This window comes from Scyliorhinus torazame, chromosome 21 (assembly GCF_047496885.1).
Source record: "Scyliorhinus torazame isolate Kashiwa2021f chromosome 21, sScyTor2.1, whole genome shotgun sequence".
Taxonomy (NCBI): Eukaryota; Metazoa; Chordata; class Chondrichthyes; order Carcharhiniformes; family Scyliorhinidae; genus Scyliorhinus; species Scyliorhinus torazame.
Window position 1 is genome coordinate 110,651,896 of NC_092727.1, and position 22,437 is coordinate 110,674,332.

General features: G+C 47.5%; 1 protein-coding gene across 2 annotated transcripts in view; it reads left to right on the forward strand.

Annotated features, from left to right (window-relative positions):
- The window catches only part of dusp3a (dual specificity phosphatase 3a), a 64,104-nt gene that overhangs the window by 11,573 nt on the left and 30,094 nt on the right, over positions 1-22,437 (forward strand). The window contains exons 2-3 of one of the 2 annotated variants that reach the window (XM_072487253.1): positions 1,305-2,042; positions 15,368-15,594. In XM_072487253.1, the coding sequence (XP_072343354.1) occupies positions 1,987-2,042; positions 15,368-15,594 (283 nt within the window). In that variant the 5' untranslated portion in view covers positions 1,305-1,986. The remainder of the gene's footprint in view (positions 1-1,304; positions 2,043-15,367; positions 15,595-22,437) is intronic. The other variant, XM_072487252.1, reaches the window with a different exon arrangement.

Below are 22,437 nucleotides of genomic sequence, written 5' to 3' on the forward strand. Positions count from 1 at the left end.
ACGTCAGTTCACAGTGGCAGACAGCTGCTGGCTGGCTGAGCTATTTGAGAATGTCCAGGCCACTTGGCCGAGCAGCCAGATCACCCCTGGAGAGACTGGTATAGACGCTTGCTTTTATTTGCCTAAAGGACTCCTTAAGTTTTCTACATTTTATAAATTAAAACTTTGAAAAACTCTGCATAAAATCCTGTTGCTTAATTGCTCAGCACCGTATAGTTACAAAATATTCCAGGGGAGGTGAGACATTTTGCTCAATGGCTGATGCCAGACACTACCTCTGTATGTTAAAAGAAATGCTTTCAATAAACTTCAAAATCTTTTAGCTTCCATTTTTTATTTTTGGTAACTCAGTTATAAATTAAGAAGTAAAGCGATTACAATCTCTCCTGGCGTGTCAGTCAGAATATTATCTGTTGGGGAATTGATTCAAACCGGCCAGCAGAGCCACTGACACCAGCCAGCATCTTGAAGTTGCTGCTGGCTGACAGTTTTAACTCCCACGCCAGTCGCATAGCCTGCCTACACATACGCTTCCAGATGAAGAAGGGCCCTTTGGGCCTGTGCCCCAGTGTGAGTCACTGCCTGAAGAAGAGAACATGATTCAATTTAAAAATAAAATGGATCTGTGAAATAACTGAGCGTAATCATTCTTTTAAAAAAAGAAGTGATGCCTCGTTTAAGCCTCATGTAACTTTGAGATCAAAGTCTTAATTGGAAAGGCTGTGAAGGAGTAGCACTCTGTTGCTATGGTGAATGTAGGTGTACCTCCCAATTCCCTTTTACAGGTGGGGATTCTTTTTCCCCCATTGCAATGCAAATGTGGCATGGTAGCATAATGGTTAGCACGGTCACTTCACAGCGCCAGGGTCCCAGGTTTGATTCCCGGCTTGGGTCACTGTCTGTGCGGAGTTTGTATGTTCTCACCGTGCATGCGTGGGTTTCCTCCGGGTGCTCTGGTTTCAGCCCAGAAGTCCCAAAAGACGTGCTGTTAGGTAATTTGGACATTCTGAATTCTCCCTCTGTGTACCCGAACAGGGATGTGGTGACTAGGGGCTTTTCACAGTAACTTCATTGCAGTGTTAATGTAAGCCTACTTGTGACAATAATGATTATTATTGGTTTACAAGACTATGGACCAATCTCTGGAAACTAGGATTAGAATAGATAGGTGCTCGATTACCTCTTTTTGTGCTGTAAAACTCTATGATTCTATGACTACGACAAGTCCTTAAAAGTGATGATCATTGTTACATTATTGGAGCAATAAAGGCATTACTCCTGTGTCTTTTTATTCTCGTACACAGGTTCAACGGGTGGACGCCTTGTTTGATATATATTCTCATTCCGCTCAAATTCTGAATTGCCTCTCCTCCTCCTCTCTAACCTGAATCTCGTGTTGCAGTTAAGCAACAAAAGGTGTAAATTCTTGTGCTGGGAGTGCAGGACTGGTTTGACAAGTTATCCTTCCCCTTCCTTTGTGACAGGGAATCCACAACACCAACTATTACCAAAACTCTCATAATTAAGGGTATCATATCTGAATGTGTGTCACGATTTGAATTTAAACACTAAGATGGGGGAGACTATTTTCCTAAACTCACCTTGTTGCTTCACCTCATTTGTTTCTCCATTTGTTTAAAAGTATTGCTACACATAAAAAAGATCTCTGGACCTTTATTAATCTGGTTAATTAGATCTGGGGCTGGATTCTCCAAAAATGGGGCTATGTCCCCACACCGGCGGAAAAACTCTGGCGTTTTACTCCAGACTTTCCTGAACAAAATAGAGAGCAATTCACTTCCCTGCAGGGGGCTAGCAGGGATCCACGGTGGCAGCCTCCTGTGGCCGCGCCGAGCGCCATGGTGGACTCGGACTGCAGACCAACGACAAGAAAGAAGGTCCCCCCGATTGGCTCCACGCCGCTTCATCTGGCCCGCCCGATCGCTGCCCCGGCTGCCCAAAATCCTTGGCTATTGAAGAGGTCTTATGAATCTCGATGAAGAAGACTCAAACTCATCCAGTAGTAACAAAAGGTTTATTGGGTAACTATAACAATAATTGCATGAGTTCTTTACTTTAACTTTGATGCTAGTGATAAGGTTTTTAAAAAAATATATATTTTATTGAAAAAATTTTCCGAACAACAATTTTTTTCTTCTTACAAAGCAAACGTAACAGTAAAGAAATTTTTAACAATACGCAAATAACTAAACCCCATAAACTTTTGACATAAACTAAACTAAACCCCCCCCTCCCCCCCCCCCCCCGCTCCCCCCTCCACCCCCCCCCTCCCCCCTGGGTTGCTGCTGCTGGTCATCTGTCTTCCCTCTAACATTCCCCTAGGTAGTCGAGAAATGGCTGCCACCGCCTGGTGAACCCTTGAGCCGGTCCTCTCAGGGCAAACTTTATCTGCTCCAGTTTAATGAACCCCGCCATATCATTTACCCAGGCCTCCAGTCCGGGGGGTTTCACCTCCTTCCACATGAGTAGGATCATGCGCCGGGCTACTAGGGATGCAAAGGCCACAACGTTGGCCTCTTTCGCCTCCTGCACTCCCGGCTCTTCCGCAACTCCAAATAGAGCTAACCCTCAGCCTGGTTTGACCCGGGCCTTCACCACTTTCAAAATCACTCCCGTCACTCCCTTCCAATACCCTTCCAGTGCCGGGCACGCCCAAAACATATGTGCGTGGTTTGCCGGGATCCCGCCACACCTCCCACATTTGTCCTCCACTCCAAAGAACCTGCTCAATCTTGCTCCCGTTATGTGTGCTCTATGTAGCACCTTAAATTGAATCAGGCTAAGCCTGGCGCATGAGGAAGAGGAATTTACCCTGCTTAGGGCGTCAGGCCACATCCCCTCCTCTATCTCCTCCCCTAATTCTTCTTCCCACTTTACTTTTAGTTCGCCCACCGACTCCTCCCCCTCTTCCCTCATCTCTCGGTATATCTCTGACACCTTGCCCTCTCCGACCCACACCCCTGAAAGCACTCTGTCCTGAATCCCCTGTGTCGGGAGCAACGGAAATTCTTTCCACTTTCCTTAGAGGCAGGCCTTCTATCTCTCTACTCTGGTCCCCTGGATGTATCACAAATAATTCACTCTTCCCCATGTTTAGCCTATACCCCGAGAAATCCCCAAACTCCCTCAACACTCGCATAACCTCTATCATCCCCCCCGCTGGGTCCGACACGTATAACAATAGGTCATCTGCGTATAACGAGACTCGGTGTTCTTCTCCCTCTCTAATCACCCCTCTCCATTTCTTGGAGTCTCTCAACGCCATGGCCAGAGGTTCAATTGCCAACGCGAACAACAATGGAGACAGCGGGCATCCCTGTCTTGTTCCCCTATATAGTCGGAAATACTCCGATCTTTGTCGACCCGTAACTTCACTTGCCGTTGGAGCCCCAGAAAGAAGTTTAACCCAGCTAATAAATCTGTTCCCAAACCCAAACCTCCTTAACACTTCCCATAGATACTCCCACTCCACCCTACCAAATGCCTTCTCTGCATCCATTGCCGCCACTATCTCTGCCTCCCCCTCCACTGGGGGCATCATTATCACCCCTAATAGTCGTCGCACGTTAACATTCAGTTGTCTCCCTTTTACGAACCCTGTCTGGTTTTCGTGCACCACCCCCTGGACACAGTCCTCTATCCTCAATGCCAGTACCTTTGCCAACAATTTGGCGTCCACGTTCAATAATGAAATAGGTCTATAGGACCCGCACTGCAACGGATCTTTATCCCTCTTCAAAATTAGCGATATCGTCACCTCCGACATCGTCGGGGGTAAAGTCCCTCCTTCCCTGGCCTCATTGAACGTCCTCACCATCAACGGGGCCAACAAGTCCACATATTTTCTGTAATATTCCACCGGGAACCCGTCTGGTCCCGGAGCCTTCCCTGCTTGCATGCTTCCCAGTCCCTTAATAACCTCGTCCACCCCAATCGGTGCCCCCAGGCCTGCCACCTCCTGGTCCTCCACTTTCGGGAACCTCAATTGGTCCAGGAACTGCCGCATCCCCTCCTCTCCCTCTGGGGGTTGAGACCTGTACAGTCCCTCATAGAAGGTCTTGAACACCTCAATTATCTTTCCTGCTCTTCGCACCGTGTCTCCCTTTTCGTCTCTAATTCTCCTATCTCCCTCGCTGCTGTCCTTTTTCGCAATTGATGAGCCAACAGGCGACTAGCCTTTTCCCCATATTCATACCTCCTCCCCTGTGTCTTCCTCCACAGTACCTCCGCCTTTCTGGTAGTCAGAAGGTCAAACTCCATCTGGAGTCGTCTCCTCTCCCTGTACAGTCCCGCCTCCGGGGTCTCTGCAAATTCCCTGTCCACCCTTAAAATCTGCCCCAGTAATCTTTCCCTTTCCTTGGCTTCTGTTTTCCTTCTGTGAGCCCCAATGGAGATCAGCTCTCCTCTGACCACCGCTTTTAGTGCTTCCCATACCACTCCCACAGGGACCTCGCCGTCGTCATTGACCTCCAGGTATCTCTCAATACACCCCCGTACTCTTGCACACACTCCCTCATCCGCCATCAATCCCACATCTAATCACCAGAGTGCTCTCTGCTCCCTTTCCTCTCCTAATTCCAGGTCCACCCAATGTGGGGCATGGTCCGAAACCGCTATGGCTGAATACTCAGCTTCTTCCACCCTCGAGATCAACGACCTTCCCAAAACAAAAAAATCTATCCGGGAGTACACTTTATGGACATGGGAGAAGAAGGAGAACTCCCTAGCCCTAGGTCTAAGAAATTGCCATGGATCCACTCCCCCCATTTGGTCCATAAACCCCTTAAGTACCTTGGCCGCTGCCGGCCTTCTTCCGGTCCTTGAGCTGGATCTATCTAGCCCCGGGTCCAGCACAGTATTAAAGTCCCCTCCTAAAATCAAGTTTCCTACCTCCAGGTCCGGTATACGCCCCAGCATCCGTCTCATAAATCCCGCATCGTCCCAGTTTGGGGCATACACATTAACCAACACGACCTCCATTCCCTCCAGCCTGCCACTCACCATTACATATCTACCTCCGCTATCTGCTACGATGTTCTTTGCTTCAAATGCTACCCGTTTCCCCACCAAAATGGCCACCCTTCTGTTCTTTGCGTCTAGTCCTGAGTGGAACACCTGTCCCACCCATCCTTTCCTTAACCTAACTTGGTCCGCCACCTTTAGGTGCGTCTCTTGGAGCATAACCATGTCTGCCCTTAGTCCTTTCAAATGCGCGAGCACTCGGGCCCTTTTTATCGGTCCGTTCAGGCCTCTCACGTTCCAAGTGATCAGCCTCACTAGGGGGCTACCTGCCCCCCTCCCGCATCGACTAGCCATTACCTTCTCTAGGCCAGTCCCATATCCTGCCTCCGCTCTCCCACTCGCTCCCCCAGCGTCGCATACCATCCCCGTCCACCCACTCTTTAGCCATTTCCTTTTGGATTTCCGCAGTAGCAACCCAGTTGTCCCCCCCCCCCCCCCCCAGATCTCTTTCTAGCGTGATTGCTCCCCCCATATTACTTCCGTAAGTCAGCTGACTTCAACTGACCCTGGCAACTCCTGCTCACTGCTCGACCCCCCCGTGTGGGGAACTCCCATCCGCCTTGCGCCTGTCTTCCCGCCATATTCTTTCTGGAGCGGGAACATCCCTTTACCTGACCCGCCTCTTATGGCGCAGATCCCTTTCCCCTCCCCCTCTCCTTCCCCATTCTCCAACTGTGTCTCGTCTTTCCCCCCTCACCGGCGCCCACATTTCCCAATGCCTCCCCCCTTCCCAATTTACTTCTCAATTAATTTCAACCATAACATTAACAATAACATTTCCTGCAGCATCAGTCCCTCAGTTCCGATCCAATTTCTCCTCTTTGATAAAGGTCCATGCTTCCTCCGCCGTCTCGAAATAATGGTGTCTCTCCTGATACGTGACCCATAGTCTTGCCGGCTGCAGCATCCCGAACTTCACCTTCCTTTTATGCAACACCTCTTTGGCTCGGTTAAAGCTCGCCCTCCTTCTCGCCACCTCCGCACTCCAATCCTGGTACACCCGTACCACTGCATTCTCCCATCTGCTACTCCGCACCTTTTTAGCCCATCTCAGGACCGCTAGTGATAAGGTTAACAAGATCTAACTACAGAAACTATAAGTAACTCCACTAGCCATCTGAACTACTCTGCTATTACCCTGGTCACAGTGCACCCCCTGGAGAGCCAGAGACCCAATCTGCTTGCCTTTTATACCCCTGTTGGTCCGGCCCTCTAGTGATCATGTGGTGCTACTGATTACACATTAACCCCTTGTGTACATGCACATATAGAGATCACTACATCCCCCTTTTTTCACGTTACATATTTTCTGGATGTAGTAAAGAAAATTGATCAAACATAATGGATGCAGTTTACAAATGCATTACATAAAATCAATAAGTTAGTCCGTCAAATGTGAATACATTTAGTCTCTAAGGTTTTTTCGCTTGCGTGAAATAGGTAGACAAATGATGTTATGGACAAGTTGTGATGATCTTGATGATTATACAAAGCCAATTAATATTTATGAGTCCAATGTTAATAAAAACATTTGTGTGTCCAAACTTTATGAATTTGTTCGGTTGAGTTGCTTTCGTCTTCTGTTGTTGAAGTGGTGATGTTGATGTCGTTATTTCTTTGTGAACGTCGTCAGTGTTCTTGTGTTTAAGTGACCATCAAGTTATCATGATGTGTTTGAATGGTTGAATCACTTTGTTGTATGGTTTAGACTTTCTTTTATTTTCTATACTTGTGGTAGCGATTCTGTGTTACACCATTGTCTGACCTGTACTTTCTTCTGTGCTTGCGGTATTGATTCTGTATGTCATCTTTGTCGTCTGACCTGGACTTTTTCCTGTGCTTGCGGTATTGATCCAGTGTGTCATCTGCCTTGAAAGCTGGCGTGCTTGCTTGTTCTGGAGCAGATGTGAATTTGTGAGATTCTTTGTCACGCCTTGGCATGTTTGTAGCCTTGTCATTGTTTTGCAGTGTGCTGTGGCATTGTCCTTCATGTGCAGAGTTGTACCATGTTGTACAGGTCATTGTTTCATTGTTGTTGTTTCTGTCGTTTCTGTGTTTGTTGTTTTCATTATCGTTCTTGTTGTTGTCGTTCTTGTTGTTTTTGTCGTGCTTGTTGTTTCTGTTTTTGTTTTCGCTGTTGTTTATCTTGTCATGCTTGTTTCTGTTTTTGTTGTTTTCGTCGCTGTTCTTGTCGTTTTTCTTGTGCTTGTTGTTTCTGTTATGCTTCTTATTGTCTTTGTTGTTCTTGTTGCGTTGCATGTTGTTTTTGTTGTTGCTGTTGTTGTTCTTGTTTCTGCTGTGCGTCTTGCGGTGTTTGTCATTCTTGTTGCGCTCAATGAGTGTTCCGTGTGGATGGTTTGAGCCATTGTCACAGTTATTGGTGTCAGTGTCCTTTGTGGTATCTGTTACATTGAGCGTTTCTTCTTGAGAATTGTGAGAATGATCTGATGTTGCATTGATGTTAGTGACATCAGTCATTTGTGGTGGGTTTGATTCCTCTTCTTTGCTTCCTTGGTACTCCTAGAGTCATTTCTGGTTCACTTGAATCATCATTTCTTTGTGCTCCTCTTCTGGAGTTATTTCTGGTTCATTTGAATCACCTTTGGTTTCTTGGTGCTCCTCTTCTGGAGTCAAAATCTTCAAGATTTCAATTGACATGGTCTCTCTGCACTCATGAGTAGCCCTCCTCTGATTGTTGAGTGCTTCTGTGCAGACGAGCTGAGATCTGTCAGTCTCGCTGTGATCCTGCATATCCTGTATGGGAATTGTGATTTCTTCGTCACTGGTCTCACATACAGTGGGTAGACATTCAGTCTCTTCTTGTTGGTTAAATGAGCTGGGTTCTGGTGGCTCAAATAAGCTGGGTAGACTGTCATTATCTTTTTGTTGTTCACCTGAGCTTGGTAGACTTTCATAGTCTGCTGCTGGTTGCGCAGATAAGGTGGATAGACCTTCATAGTCTTGTTCCTGCATGGCGTTCGCTATGGAGTGTTTGCTTGCTTCCATTTTTGAGTCTGCCACCAAGCTGTCTGTGGAGGCTTGCGATGCTCTCTTTGTGGAGGCTTGTGTCACTCTCTCTGTGGAGTCTTTCATCACTCTAATGTGGAGTCTTTCATCGCTCTGTGGAGTCTGTCATCGCTCTCTGTGTGGAGTCATGCAGTGTTCTCGCTGTAGAATCGATCTGTGCTCTCTCTGTCTTCTTCTTGGGGATTGCTGTCATCCAATGTATCGACGATCTGCCATGGCATCACGGTATTGGATTCATCTACCATGAGAAGAGTCGTGTTGATCGTTTCAACCGTGTTGCTGATGCAATGATCATCAATTCAGAATTGCTCATCCATTTCTGAGCAGTAGTCTTCAATGAACAAATTATCTCTTTTTGTTTCGGATTTGTCATTGTTCTTTCAATGTCCAATGAAGAAATCATCTTCTGAGTAATATTCTTCAATGAACAAATCACTGTGCTCTCCTCTTTGGGTGGTGCAAACTGCTTGTGCCAGGGTGCTGTGGAGGTTATTTTTAACTGCTGGTGTAAGTTCTGGCATTGTTCTGTCTTTTGATGTAAGACAATTTGGTTTTGCAGCTTTAAATGTATTTTTGTTCACTTTCGTGCATTTCCATTTTAAGTGGGCATGGTCCGGATCCTCTGACATCATGACGCTTGTGACATCCTGCGTAGGAATTGATTGCGAATGCGCAATTCGAGTTTCCTTTACTGTGCGCTCTCTTCGCAACTGCGCATGCGTGGCTTCTCGAGTGTATTTTGCTGTTTTCCTTGCTTTTGAGAAGTGTGCATGTGCGTACTGGCCGGAACGCTCTCGCTCAAGATGGCGGCCAATCAAAAAGCGAATTTGCATTGAGTGAGATCCTGCCTTTGCCTCGTGGTGAGTGTTCGCGTCATTTTTACCGATTTTATTTTCTAGATACTGATTCTGTGTTTATAAAGACTCACAGTATTGATTTTGTTTTTGTTCATAAGCAAGGCATTTTGGTATAGCAGTTTCTAGTGTTAGATACTTATCGTGTGAACGTTCTTCAAATTTTTGTCAGATAGTCTAGAAATTAATTGATCCATTATCATAGTGCCTCTGAAATCAGCATAATCACAGCCTTGTTGTATTAACTTGAGATTTGTGATAAAATCAGTGATGGGATCTCGGTTTCTCTGGCAGTTATGACAAGAGTTAAATCTTTCCAGCATCTCTCCAGACTGACTCTTACAGTGTTAAACTTACATTTTTTGAGTATTACTTCTATTTTGGTGTTGTCTTCACCTTCTAAGTAATTAAAGCAATTATAGATTTCTCCAGCTTCATGCCCTCCTATTGAGAGTAGAGCTATTTTTGTTGCATCAGAGATTGCTTAAATCATTAGCTGCGATAAATATTTGGAATATCTGTTCAAATCTTTTCCAGTTATAACTTAAATTACAGGTTGTTTCCAGCTGCCCTAGAGGTCCAGTGAGTCCCATAGCTAGTCGTCGAGGATCCATTTGCTCCGAAGTCTTCCACAGTCGAATATCCGGTCTGAATTTTCTTCTCTGTTTGTCTAACCTAATCTACCTAGTTCTGTTAAAGCCAACACGCCTGGTACCATGTTTTGTTACCTGTGTGGTAGGTAACATGTGCTACTCAATCCTTGGCTAATGAAGAGGTCTTCTGAATCTCGATGAAGAAGACTCAAACTCATCCAGTAGTAACAAAAGGTTTATTGAGTAACTATAACAATAACTGCATGAGTTCTTTACTTTAACTTTGATACGAGTGATAAGGTTAACAAGATCTAACTACAGTAACTATACGTAACTCCACTAGCCATCTGAACTACTCTGCTATTGCCCTGGTCACAGTGCACCCGTGAGAGAACCAGAGACCCAATCTGGTGCCTTTTAAACCCCTGTTGGTCTGGCCCTCTAGTGATCATGTGGTGCTACTGATTACACATTAACCCCTTGTGTACATGCACATATACAGATCACTACAGAAGTGATGGTTTGGGCAAAGTCAAAATATATTCCCTCAACAAATCCAGAGCGCCTTGGATGACAAAGGAAGGAGAAATTAAGATAAAGAAGTGTTTTTGGCAGGTGTCAGGTAGAGGACTGGAAGGTGGCTAATGTAACACCGCTATTTAAGAAGGGAGGGAGACAGAAGACGGGAAATTATAGGCCGGTTAGCCTGACCTCGGTCATTGGCAAGATTTTAGAGTCCTTTATTAAAGATGAGATCGCGGAGTACTTGGAAGTGCATGATAACATAGCACTGAGTCAGCACGGTTTTGTCAAGGGGAGGTCATGTCTGACGAATGTGTTCTTTGAGGAGATAACAAGGCAGTTGGACAAAGGACAACCAGTGGACGTGATTTATTTAGATTTCCAGAAGGCTTTTGACAAGGTGCCGCATAGGAGACTGTTAAATAAGTTAAGAGCCCATCGTGTTGAGGGTAAAATCTTGGCATGGATAAAGGATTGGCTGACTGACAGAAGGCAGAGAGAGGGATAAAGGCATGTTTTTAAGGATGGCAGCCGGTGACTAGTGGTGTGCCTCAGGGATAAGTACTGGGACCACAACTTTTCACAATATACATTAACCGTTTAGAAGAAGGAATTAAAGGTACTGTTGCTAAGTTTGCAGATGATACAAAGATATATAGAGGGACAGGTATATTGAGGAAGCAGGAAGCTGCAGAAGGACCTGGACAGGCTAGGAGAGTGGGCAAAGAAGTGGCAGATGGAATACAATGTGGAAAAGTGTGATGTAATGCGATTTGGAAGGAGGAATGGAGGCATAGACTATTTTCTAAATGGGGAAATACTTAGGAAATCAGAAGCACAAAGGGACTTGGGAGTCCTTGTTCAAGATTCTCCTAAGGTTAGCTTGCAGGTCAGTCGGCCGTTAGGAAGGCAAATGCAATGTTAGCATTCCTGTCGTGAGGGCTGGAGTACAAGAGCAGGGATGTGCTTCTGAGATTGTACAAGGCTCTGGTGAGACCTGATTTGGAGTAATGTGAGCAGTTTTGGGCCCTGTATCTGAGGAAGGATATGCTAGCCACGGAAAGGGTCCCGAGGAGGGTCACAAGAATGATCCCTGGAATGAAGAGCTTATCGTATGAGGAACAGTTGAGGACTCTGGGTTTGTAATCGTTGGAGTTCAGAAGGATGATGGGGCATCTTATTGAAACTTACAGGATACTGTGAGGTCTGGATAGACTGGACGTGGAGAGGACGTTTCTACTAGTAGGAAAAGCTAGAACCAGAGGGCACAATCTCAGACTAAAGGGACGATCCTTTAAAATTGAGATGAGGAGGAATACCCTCAGCCAAAGGGTGGTGAATCTGTGGAACTCTTTGCCGCAGAAGGCTGTGGAGGCCAAATCACTGAGTTTCTTCAAGACAGAGATAGATAGATTCTTGATTAATAAGGGGATCAGGGGTAATGGGGAAAAGGCAGGAGAATGGGGATGAGAACAATATTAGCCATGATAGAATGGCGGAGCAGACCCGGTGGGCCGAATGGCCTAATTCTGCTCCTATGTCTTATGGTCTAAACCCGGCTGAATACAGAAAGCACAGAGGGGAATGAGAAGAGCAAATAAAAGTGAAGAGGGGAGGGCAGCAGGATGGTGCGCTGGTTAGCATTGCTGTCTCACAGCGTTGAGGTCGCAGGTTCGATCCCGGCTCTGGGTCACTGTTCGTGTGGAGTTTGCACATTCTCCCTGTGTTTGTGTGGGTTTTGCCCCCACAACCCAAAGATTGGCCACGCTAAATTGTCCGTTAATTGGAAAAAATGAATTGGGTCTCTAAATTTATTAAAACAAAAGTGAAGAGGGAGTATGAAAAGAAACTGGCAGCTAACAGAAAGGGAATCCCAAAGTCTTCTCTCGGTATATAAATAGTAAACGGAGGGCCGACTAGGGACCTAAAAGGGGATTAACACATGGAGGCATTGGGCTTATGTCTGAAGTATTAAATTAATACTTCGCACCTATTCTTTAATAAGGAAGAAGGTGTTACTCAGGCGATGGTGAAATAAGAGTCACTAGAAGGGTTTAAAATTAATAAGAAGGAGGTATTGGATAGGCTGTCTGTTCTTAAAGTGGATAAGGCACCGGGACCAGATGAGATATATCTACGGACACTGAGAGATCAGTGAGAGTGGAAACTGCAGAGGCAGTGGACATACTTTTTCAGTCTTCCTTAGACTCATGGGTGGTGCCAGAGGACTAGGGAACTGCAAATGTGCACCCCTGTTCAAAGAAATGGTGTAAAGTGAGCAGCATGATGGTGCAGTGGGTTAGCCCTGCTGCCTCACGGCGCCAAGGTCCCAGGTTCGATCCCGGCTCTGGGTCACTGTCCATGTGGAATTTGCACATTCTCCCCGTGTTTGCGTGAGTTTTGCTCACACAACCCAAAGATGTGCAGGCTAGGTGAATTGGCCACGCTAAATTGCCCCTTAATTGGAAAAAAATAATTGGGCACTCTAAATTTATTTTTAAAAAGAAGAAAAAAAAGAAATGGTGTAAAGTTAAGCCCAGCAACTACAGACCAGTCAGTTTAAATTTGGTGGCAGGGAACCTTCTAGAAACGACAATTTGGGACAAAATCATTAGTCACATGGACAAATATGGGTCAATTAAGGAGAGCCAGCATGGAGCTCTTAATGGAAAATGATGTTTAAGTAACTTACAGGAGTTTTTTACAGAGGTAACAGAGAGGGTTGATGAGGTCAATGCTGTTGATGTGGTGTACATGAACGTTCAAAATATATTTGATACAGTACCGTGCAACAGACCTGTGAGGAAAGTTACAGTTCATGGAATAAGGGTCAGAAATAAATTTGGCTGAGTGACAGGAAACAGAAAGTAATGATTAATGGGTGTTTCTTGGCTGAAGGAATATTTGTACTGGAGTTCCCTGGGGGTCAGTATTGGGAACCTTGCTTTTCCTAATGATTTATACCATTGGCGTACAGGGGAAAAAAATTAAAATTTGTTGAAGGTGCAAAACTTGGAAGCATTGAAAACCATGAGGCGGACAGTCTAGAATGTCAAAAGGATATAGCTGAGTTGGTGGAATGGGCAGATAGGGGGCAGATGAAGTTCAATGTGGAGAAATATGAGAATATTAAGAAGAGAATAAGACAGAATAAAATAAAGAGTACAAATCTAACGAGGGTCAGGAACAGAGGGACCTGGGTGTATAAATGCATAAGGCACTAAAGGTGATGGGATAGGTTGAGAGAGCAGTTAATAAAGCATATAGTATCCTAGGCTTTATTAATAAGGTGTACAAGAGCAAGGAGATTATGTTGAACTTGCATAAGACACTAGTTAGGCCTCAGCTAGTGCATTCATTGTATCCAGTTCTAAGCACCACATTTTTGGCAGGAAGTGAAGGCATTGGAGCGGTTTATAATAATGGTTCCAGAGAGGAGAAACATCAGTTACAAAGATAGATTGGAGAAGCGGGACTCTTTCTCTTGGAGAAAATGAGGCTGAGAGCAGATCTGCTGGAAGTATTCAGAATCATGAAGGGTCTGGATAGAGTAGACTGGGGAGGGGGAGGAACTGTTCTCACTTGTGAAAGGATCGAAAATGAGAGGACACAGATTTAAAGTCGTTGACTAAAGAAGCAAAAGCGATATGAGAAAAAAGCCTCTTCACACAGCGAGTGGTTAGGGCTTGGAATGCACCAGCTGAGAGTGTGATGGAGGCAGGTTCAATGGACAAATTCAAGAGGGAATTGGATATTTACTTGGAAAGAAGAAATGTGCAATGTGACAAGGGGAAGGCCAGAGAATGGATCTTGGTGAAATGCTCACCCAGAGAGCTGGGGCAGACTGGGAGGTCGAATGGCCTCCTTCTGTGCTGTAGCGATTCTGTGATTCTGTGATTAGACATCCTCTAAGATTGCATCAGCCATTTTGAAGTAGAAATGGAGGTCTACATTGTAGCACGTCAATTTGCAATCCTACCTCAAATTGTTGTACACCAAAGCAATAGAGGCCAATGTATTCCTCGAGGTTTCATTGCCCACTACGCCCTGCCCCCATCCTCCTGCCATTGGCCATTCAGCATGTCCATCCTCATGGTGCTCCGCCTCCACAAGCCAGTAGGAAAACAAAAAAGCTCCGCATTACCCTGTTGCATGATTCTTAACTGTCAGTCAAACAACTATTTTATCTCCATCCCTAACAGAACCATATCATCATAACAAAAAGGAAAGACTAACATTTATATAGTGCCTTTCATGACCTGAGGATGTCCCAAAGTCCTTTACACTCATTTTTGTAGTGTAGAAAACACAGACACCACAGAGGAGGTCATCCACCCACCAGCTCTTTGAATATAGAACATACAGTGCAGAAGGAGGCCATTCGGCCCATCGAGTCTGTACCGACCCACTTAAGCCCTCACTTCCACCCTGTCCCCGTAACCCAATAATCCCTCCTAACCTTTTTGGTCACTAAGGGCAATTTATCACGGCCAATCCACCTAACCTGCACGTCTTTGGACTGTGGGAGGAAACCGGAGCACCCGGAGGAAACCCACGTAGACTGATTCAATTAAGTAGGATGCTCTTTCCAAGAGCCGGCGCAGACTCAATGGGCTGAATGGTCTCCTTCTGCACTGTAAATTGTATGAATCTATGAGTCAGACCCAGGCCCAGCTCATTCTCCATAACCCTGCATTTATTCTGGTCTCATCTCGTTGTCCAACTCCCATTTGAGAGTTATTGATTTTGCACCACTTCAGGCACAGCCGCTCGGAAAAACAGAAATGTTAAAAGTAAATGGGGAAAAAAATAATACGCATGCTTTTTAATGACCCTATCCTTTTCCAGGGTTGTTTGCTGGAGATTAATCTTCAATTCCCGCTGTCCCAGGCCCTGCCCTCCACCTACACGGCAAGCCTATTAGGCTATGTGGAACAGAGCAGCACGGTAGCATTGTGGATAGCACAATTGCTTCACAGCTCCAGGGTCCCAGGTTCGATTCCGACTTGGGTCACTGTCTGTGAGGAGTCTGCACATCCTCCCTGTGTGTGCGGGGGTTTCCTCCGGGTGCTCCGGTTTCCTCCCACAGTCCAAAGATGCGCAGGTTAGGTGGATTGGCCATGATAAATTACCCTTAGTGTCCAAAATTGCCCTTAGTGTTTGGTGGGGCTACTGGGTTATGGGGATAGGGTGGATGTGTTGACCTTGGGTAGGGTGCTCTTTCCAAGAGCCGGTGCAGACACGATGGGTCGAATGGCCTCCTTCTGCACCGTAAATTCTATGGTAAATTTCACAGAATTGAATAACTTTCAGTCTTTTATTTTGCAGATTTGTCGCTCAAAATCTTATGAGACTAGAGCGTTTGGGGATATCACATGTATTAAACAGTGCAGAAGGAAACTCGTTTATGCATGTTAACACCAATGCCGAGTTCTACGCAGGGTCAGGAATCGTCTACCATGGAATTAAGGCAAACGACACAGAAGCATTCAATCTCAGTGCCTATTTTGAAGAAGCTGCAGATTTCATCGAAAAGTCATTAGCACAAAAAGATGGTAAGCAGAAATGTTACTTCTTGCTAATTTAATTTCTAGACAATTGAGCAATTTCTTGTGCAGTTTATAGTGTTCAATTCTGGTCGCCACATTACCAAAAGGATGTGGAGGCTTTAGAGAGGGTCCAGAAGAGATTTACCAGGATGTTGCCTGGTATGAGGAGAGGTTGAATAAACTCGGTTTGTTCTCACTGGAATGACGGAGGTTGAGGGGCGACCTGATAGAGGTCTACAAAATTATGAGGGGCATAGACAAAGTGGATAGTCAGAAGCTTTTCCCCAGGGTCGAGGGGTCAATTACTAGGGGGCATAGGTTTAAGGTGCGAGGTGCAAGGTTTAGAGGAGATGTACGAGGCAAGTTTTTTACACAGAGGGTAGTGGGTGCCTGGAGCTCGCTGCCGGAGGTGGTGGAAGCAGGGACGATAATGACGTTTAAGGGGCATCTTGACACTTACTTGAATATGATGGGAATAGAGGGATACGGACCCCGGAATTGCAGACGATTTTAGTTTAGACGGGCAGCACAGGCTTGGAGGGCCGAAGGGCCTGTCCTGTGCTGTACTTTTCTTTGTTCTTTGTCCTCACTCAAAACCCGATGGGCACATTATTTTACTCACTCAGCCATGCAATGGTACAACGCATGTTGGCCTTACATGCAGCCAATTTCCAATGCCAGTAGGCACGAGCTGGGCACAAAGCCATAGTGACCTAAGTAAGATACAGCAATACAGCAAAATAAATATGGATTTAGATTTGGTCATATGCTTAAATAATTTTGTTTTAAACTGGAATTGTTTCTATTTTGGCAGAGTTGGCACTAATCAATCATACTTTTAATTTTGTTTGTGTGATCCCATTTAAAGAATTGGCTATCTGAACCCAACTGTAGATATTTACAGCCAACATTCCAAGACTCAAAGACTGAATGTAAAAAAACTTCTGTTTGCAAGGATAATGTCAGAATGTTCTGAATTCAGGAGGGGCGACTGGGCCGTGTCAATGTCTTATTAATTACATTTTTAAGATGCAGTTGGTTGAGACCTGCCTGTGTAGGAAGTCCCCACGCCTGCAGGTACTTAAAGTCATCCCCTCCCATTAGTTCAAACTTCACCTCCAGTTCCCTCAAGTTGGGAAAGCTCCCCTCTATAAACATATCGCCCATCCTCTCGATCCCTGCTCTCTGCCACCTCCGGAATCCTCCATCTAACCTCCCCGGGGCAAACCGGTGATTATTGCAAATTGGGGACCAGCCGATGCTCCCTATGCTCCCACATGTCTCCTCCATTGCCCCCAGACTCTCAGGGCCGACCACCACGGGGCTGGTGGAGTAGCGTGATGGCGGGAATGGCAGAGGCGCCGTTACCAATGCCGCCAAACTAGTGCCTTACAAGATGCCACCTCTACTCGCTCCCACTCCCCTCCCCTCCACTTCCTAATCACGGCTATATTCGCCGCCCTGTAATAATTACTAAAGTTCAGGAGTGCCAGCCCGCCCTCCTCCCGGCTGCGCTCCAACATCCCTTTTATAACTCGCGGGGTCTTACCCGCCATACAAAGCTCGAGATCACCTTGTTGACCTGTTTAAAAAAGGACCGAGGAATAAAGATGGGGAGACACTGAAACACAAACCAGAATCTCGGAAGAACCGTCATTTTCACTGTCTGACCCTCCCAGCCAGTGACAGCAGGAGCACGTCCGACCTCCGAAAATCCTCCTTCATTTGGTCTACTAGTCGGGCCAGATTAAGCTTGTGCAGCCGTTCCCATTCCCACACCACCTGGATGCCTAGGTACCGAAAGTTTCCCCTTACCACTCTAAGCGGCAGGTCCCCCAGTCGCCTCTTCTGCCCCCTTGCCTGGATCGCGAACATCTCGCTTTTCCCCATGTTCAATTTGTAGCCCGAAAACCGGCCAAAATGCCAGAATCCCAGAATCCACCTAATTTCTTCCATCCCTTCCAATGGGTCCGACACATATAAGAGCAGATCTTCACGTATAGCGAGACTCTGTGTTCCACCACCCCCCCGGACCAGTCCCTTCCAGGCCTTTGAGGCTCCCAACACAATTGCCAGCGGTTTTATGGCCAGTGCGAACAGCAGTGGGGAGAGGGGGCATCCCTGCCTCGTTCCCCGGTGCAGCCTAAAATAGCCCGATGTCAGCCTGTTCATCCGAACACCTGCCACGGGTGCCTGATACAGCAGCCTGACCCAGTCAATGATGCCCCGCCCAAATCCAAACCGCTCCAGTACCGCCCACAGATAATCCCATTCCACCTGGTCAAATGCCTTCTCTGCGTCCATTGCGACCACTACCTTTACGTCCCTACCCGCTGGGGGCACCATGATAACATTCAACAGCCTTCTTACAATAGCCGCCAAATGCCTCCCCTTAACAAATCCCGTCTGGTCCTCCTCAATCACTTCTGGAACGCAGTCTTCATTCCTTGAGGACAAGATCTTAGCCAACAATTTGGCGTCTACATTTAGTAGGGAGATCGGTCTGCAGGACCCGCATAACTCCGGATCCTTATCCCGCTTCAGGATCAATGAGATAGTGGCCTGTGATATCGTTGGGGGAAGCCCCCCTCTCTCCCTTGCCTCATTAAATGTCCTCATCAGCAGTGACCCCAGCATCCCAGAGAAAATTTTGTAAAACTCCACGGCGTACCCATCCGGTCCCGGGGCTTTACCCGACTGCATGGCCTTCAACCCATCTGCTATCTCTTGCAACCTGATCGGGGCCCCCAGCCCTTCTACCAAGTCTTCATCAACCTTCGGGAACTTCAGCCCCCCCTAAGAATTGCCTCATCCCCTCCAGCCCACCTGGGGGTTCCGACTCATACAGCCTGCTGTAGAATTCCTCGAACGCCTTATTGACCCCAGCTGAATCTCCGACCAGGTTCCCATCCCTGTCCCTTACTTTCCCAATCTCCCTGGCCGCCTCCCGCTTTCTAAACTGCTGTGCAAGCATTCTACTGGCCTTCTCCCCATATTCATAGATCGCCCCCCTTCGCCTTCCTCAGCAGCTCCACTGCTTTCCCTGTAGTTAACAAGTCAAACTCCACTTTTAGCCTCCGTCGTTCCCTTTGAAGCCATGCCTCTTGGGTCTTCGCATACCTCCTGTTGACCTGTAGTATTTCCTTTATCAGTCGGTCTGTCTCTGCTCTGTCTGCCTTCCCCCTGTGGGCCCGTATCGAGATCAGCTCCCCTCTAACCACTGCCTTTAGCGCCTCCCAGACCACCGCAGCCAAAACTGACCCCGTGTCATTGACTCCCAGATAGTTCTGGATACATTTCGTCAGCCGCCCACACACCTCTTCATCAGCTAAAAGTCCCACGTCAGCCTCCAGTGCGGGCGCTGGCTACCCTCCTTGCTGACGTGTAGGTCCACCCAGTGCGGGGCATGATCCAAGATCGTGATCGCTGAGTACTCAGCGTCCACTACCCCCGTCAATAAGACCTGTTCAGGATAAAAAAGTCAATCCGGGAGTACACTTTATGCATGTGCGAGTAGAAGAAAAGCTCCTTCGCTCTCGGCCGCCCAAATCTCCATGCCCCCCCCCCCATCAGCTCCATAAACCCCTTTAGCTCCTTTGCCATTGCTGGCACCCTGCCTGTCCTTGAGCTAGATCGGTCAAGCCTGGGTTAATGACTGTGTTGAAGTCCCCCCCCCCCCCCCCCACTCCCCATAACCAGCTTATGCGAATCCAGGTCTTCCCCAGCATCCTCCTTATGAACTCCACATCATCCCAATTCGGCGCGTACACATTCACGAGTACCACCGGTACCCCTCCAATTTTCCACTGACCATAGTGCACCGACCCCCCCCACGTCCGCAACTATTCTTCCTGCTTCGAATGACACTCGCTTATTAATCAGGATCGCGATCCCTCTAGACTTAGAGTCCAGCCCCGAGTGGAAAACCTGTCCGACCCATCCCTTCCTAAGTCTGACCTGGTCCGTTACTCTAAGGTGCGTCTCCTACAACATTGCCAAGTCCGCCTTCAGTCCCCTCAAATGCGCGAACACGCGTGCCCTCTTAACCGGCCTATTTAGCCCTCTTACATTCCATGTGATCATCCTGGTTGGGGGGCTTCTCGCCCCCCCCCCCCCCCCGCCGATCAGCCATCACCTTTCTTGGGCCAGTCTCCAACCTGCACCCCACGCATCCGCAGGCCTGCCCCCCGGCAGCCTCCATCCCCGACCTCCCTATTGTCGCACAGCAAAAGTCCCTCCCCCGTCAGCAGAACATTTCCCCCCTCCCCCCCTAGTAACAGCACAGCACTATACACACAGTCCCCTCCAACAAGCATACCATCTGCTCACCCCACGCTGCGCTTCCGAGAGCTAGCCCACCCAGCTAGCTGGTGGCCCCCTCCCATGGCGCCAGACATTTTCCCACCTATTATTCCCCCCCTCCCGCTCGGACACACATATGCAAATGTAAACAGACCCAACCCAATTGCCCAAAAGAAAAACACAAAGAAAATCAAAAAGAAGATCCAACATCTAATATTCACACCTCCGTCCCCCATCTGTGCAAATGCAAATTTTACCTCAAACAGCTCATCCACAGACCCCAAATCAATACAAAAGGCATTACAAGTAACATCCAAAGACAAAAGCTTTTCTTTTTTTTTTAAATAACTAAAAAGAAGAGAAAAAAAAACACATGAGCACTGCAGCAAAGTTCAGTCCAAACACCTCAGTCGGCTACCAGCCCTTTCCTTCTCGCCAAGTCCATCGCTTCCTCGGGCGACTCGAAGTAAAAATGTTGCTCTTCGTGCGTAACCCAAAGTTTACCTTCTTCTTAAAAAGGGATGATTTTATCTGGTTGAACCCTGCTCTTCTCCTGGCCTAGTCCGAGCTCAGATCCTGATGTATACGCAGGACGCTGTTCTCCCATTTGCAGCTCTGTGTCTGCCTGGCCCACCGTAGATTGCACTCCTTGTCACGGTACCTGTGGAATCTCACCACCATTGCTCTCGGGGGGTCACCCACACACGGCTTCCTCGCTAGAGCTCTATGCGCCAAGTCCACCTCCAAGGGTCAGGAGAACGTCCCCTTCCCCAGTAGCTTCTCAAACATAGCTGCTATGTATGCCCCTGCGTCCGTTCCTTCGGATCCCTCCGGGAGACCCACGATTCTCAGGTTCTGCCGGCGGGACCTGTTCTCTAGACCCTCCATCTTCTCCTGGAGTCTTTTCTGTTGGTCTCTCAACATCCCCACCTCCAACTCCACTGCAGTTTGGTGCTCCTCCTGCTCAGTCAGTGCCTTCTCCACTTTCTGGATCGCCCGATCTTGAGCATCGGGTCCAAGCATTCCTGTTTCTGCTTTGCGAAGCCCTCCTGTATAAACTCCTCCTGTATAAACTGTATCAGCTGCTCCGTCGACCGCTGGGTCGTCGTGCCAGAACTCCGGTCCTCCTCCATGCTTTCTCCCGCAACAGCCTCAGCCCAAGCCTTCTCCGTTCGCCTATTTCTTTCTTTCGAGCACGCCTGGTCCGCTTCTCCATGCACTGATGTAGGATTCCTCGCCGCAGTTTTATCCAAAATCAATTTTCCACTTCAGATCTGACAAAAAATCGGGGGAAAAGGTCCAAAGTTCCGACCCGAGCGGGAGCCACCAAATGTGCGACCTACTCCTTCATAGCCGCCACCGGAAGTCGAGTTTTGTAAATTTTCTTTTGTAGTTTTGCTCGTTAGTTATAGAATCTCTACAGCGCAGAAGGAGGCCACTCAGCCCATCAAGTCTGCACTAACCTTCCAAAAGAACACTCTAACTAGCCCCACTCTCCTGCCCGAACCCCATAACCCCATTCATGGCCAATCCACCTGATCTGTGCATCTTTGGACACTAAGGGGCAATTTACCATGGCCAATCCACCTAACCCTCCCATCTGTGGGAGGAAACTGGAGAACCCGAAGAAAGCTCAAGCAGACATGAGGAGAACATGCAAACATCGCGCAGACAGTTACCCAAAGTTGGAATCGAACCTGGGTTCCTGGTGTTGTCAGCCAACAGTGCTAATGATTGTGTCACCGTGCTGCTCTACAGTGCCCCTTTAAGGGCTTATCCCCTTTATTAGTTCATTTCATCTTTTGTAAGTTTGTTTTACTTGTTAATTTGAATTTCCCAAGACTATAAATGGAGATAGCTAGACATTGCAGGGCAGGACATTGGAGTTGTGTTGACTGTGGACTATATCAATAAACTCTCCCCAACAAAGATAGTTTAGTTTTAACTTCATCAACTGGTGTGGATCCGATTAACAGGTCAACTTCACAAGACTTTTGCATGCAAGTTGTACTATGGGGTGATTGTATAGAGCTTTGACCCTACAGGAGGGCATGGTAGTGGTGTGTTAATTTTAATTCATGAAGAATAGTAGATATAGGAGCAACATTTAGCCATTCGGCCCATCGAGTCTGCTCCACCATTCAATCATGGCTGATATGTTTCTCATCCCCATTCTCCTGCCTTCTCCCCATATCCCTGATCCCTTTATTAATCAAGAACCTGGGCGAAATTCTCCACCAACGGCGCGATGTCCGCCGACTGGCGCCAAAAACGGCGCTAATCAGACGGGCATCGCGCCGGCCCAAAGGTGCGGAATGCTCCGCATCTTTGGCGGCCTAGCCCCAACATTGAGGGGCTAGGCCGACACCGGAGGGATTTCCGCCCCGCCAGCTGGCGGAAATGGCGTTTGTTTCCCCGCCAGCTGGCGCGGAAATGCGGCGCGTGCGCGGGAGCGTCAGCGGCCGCTGACAGTTTCCCACGCATGCGCAGTGGGGAGAGTCTCTTCCGCCTCCGCCATGGTGGAGGCCGTGGCGGAGGCGGAAGGGA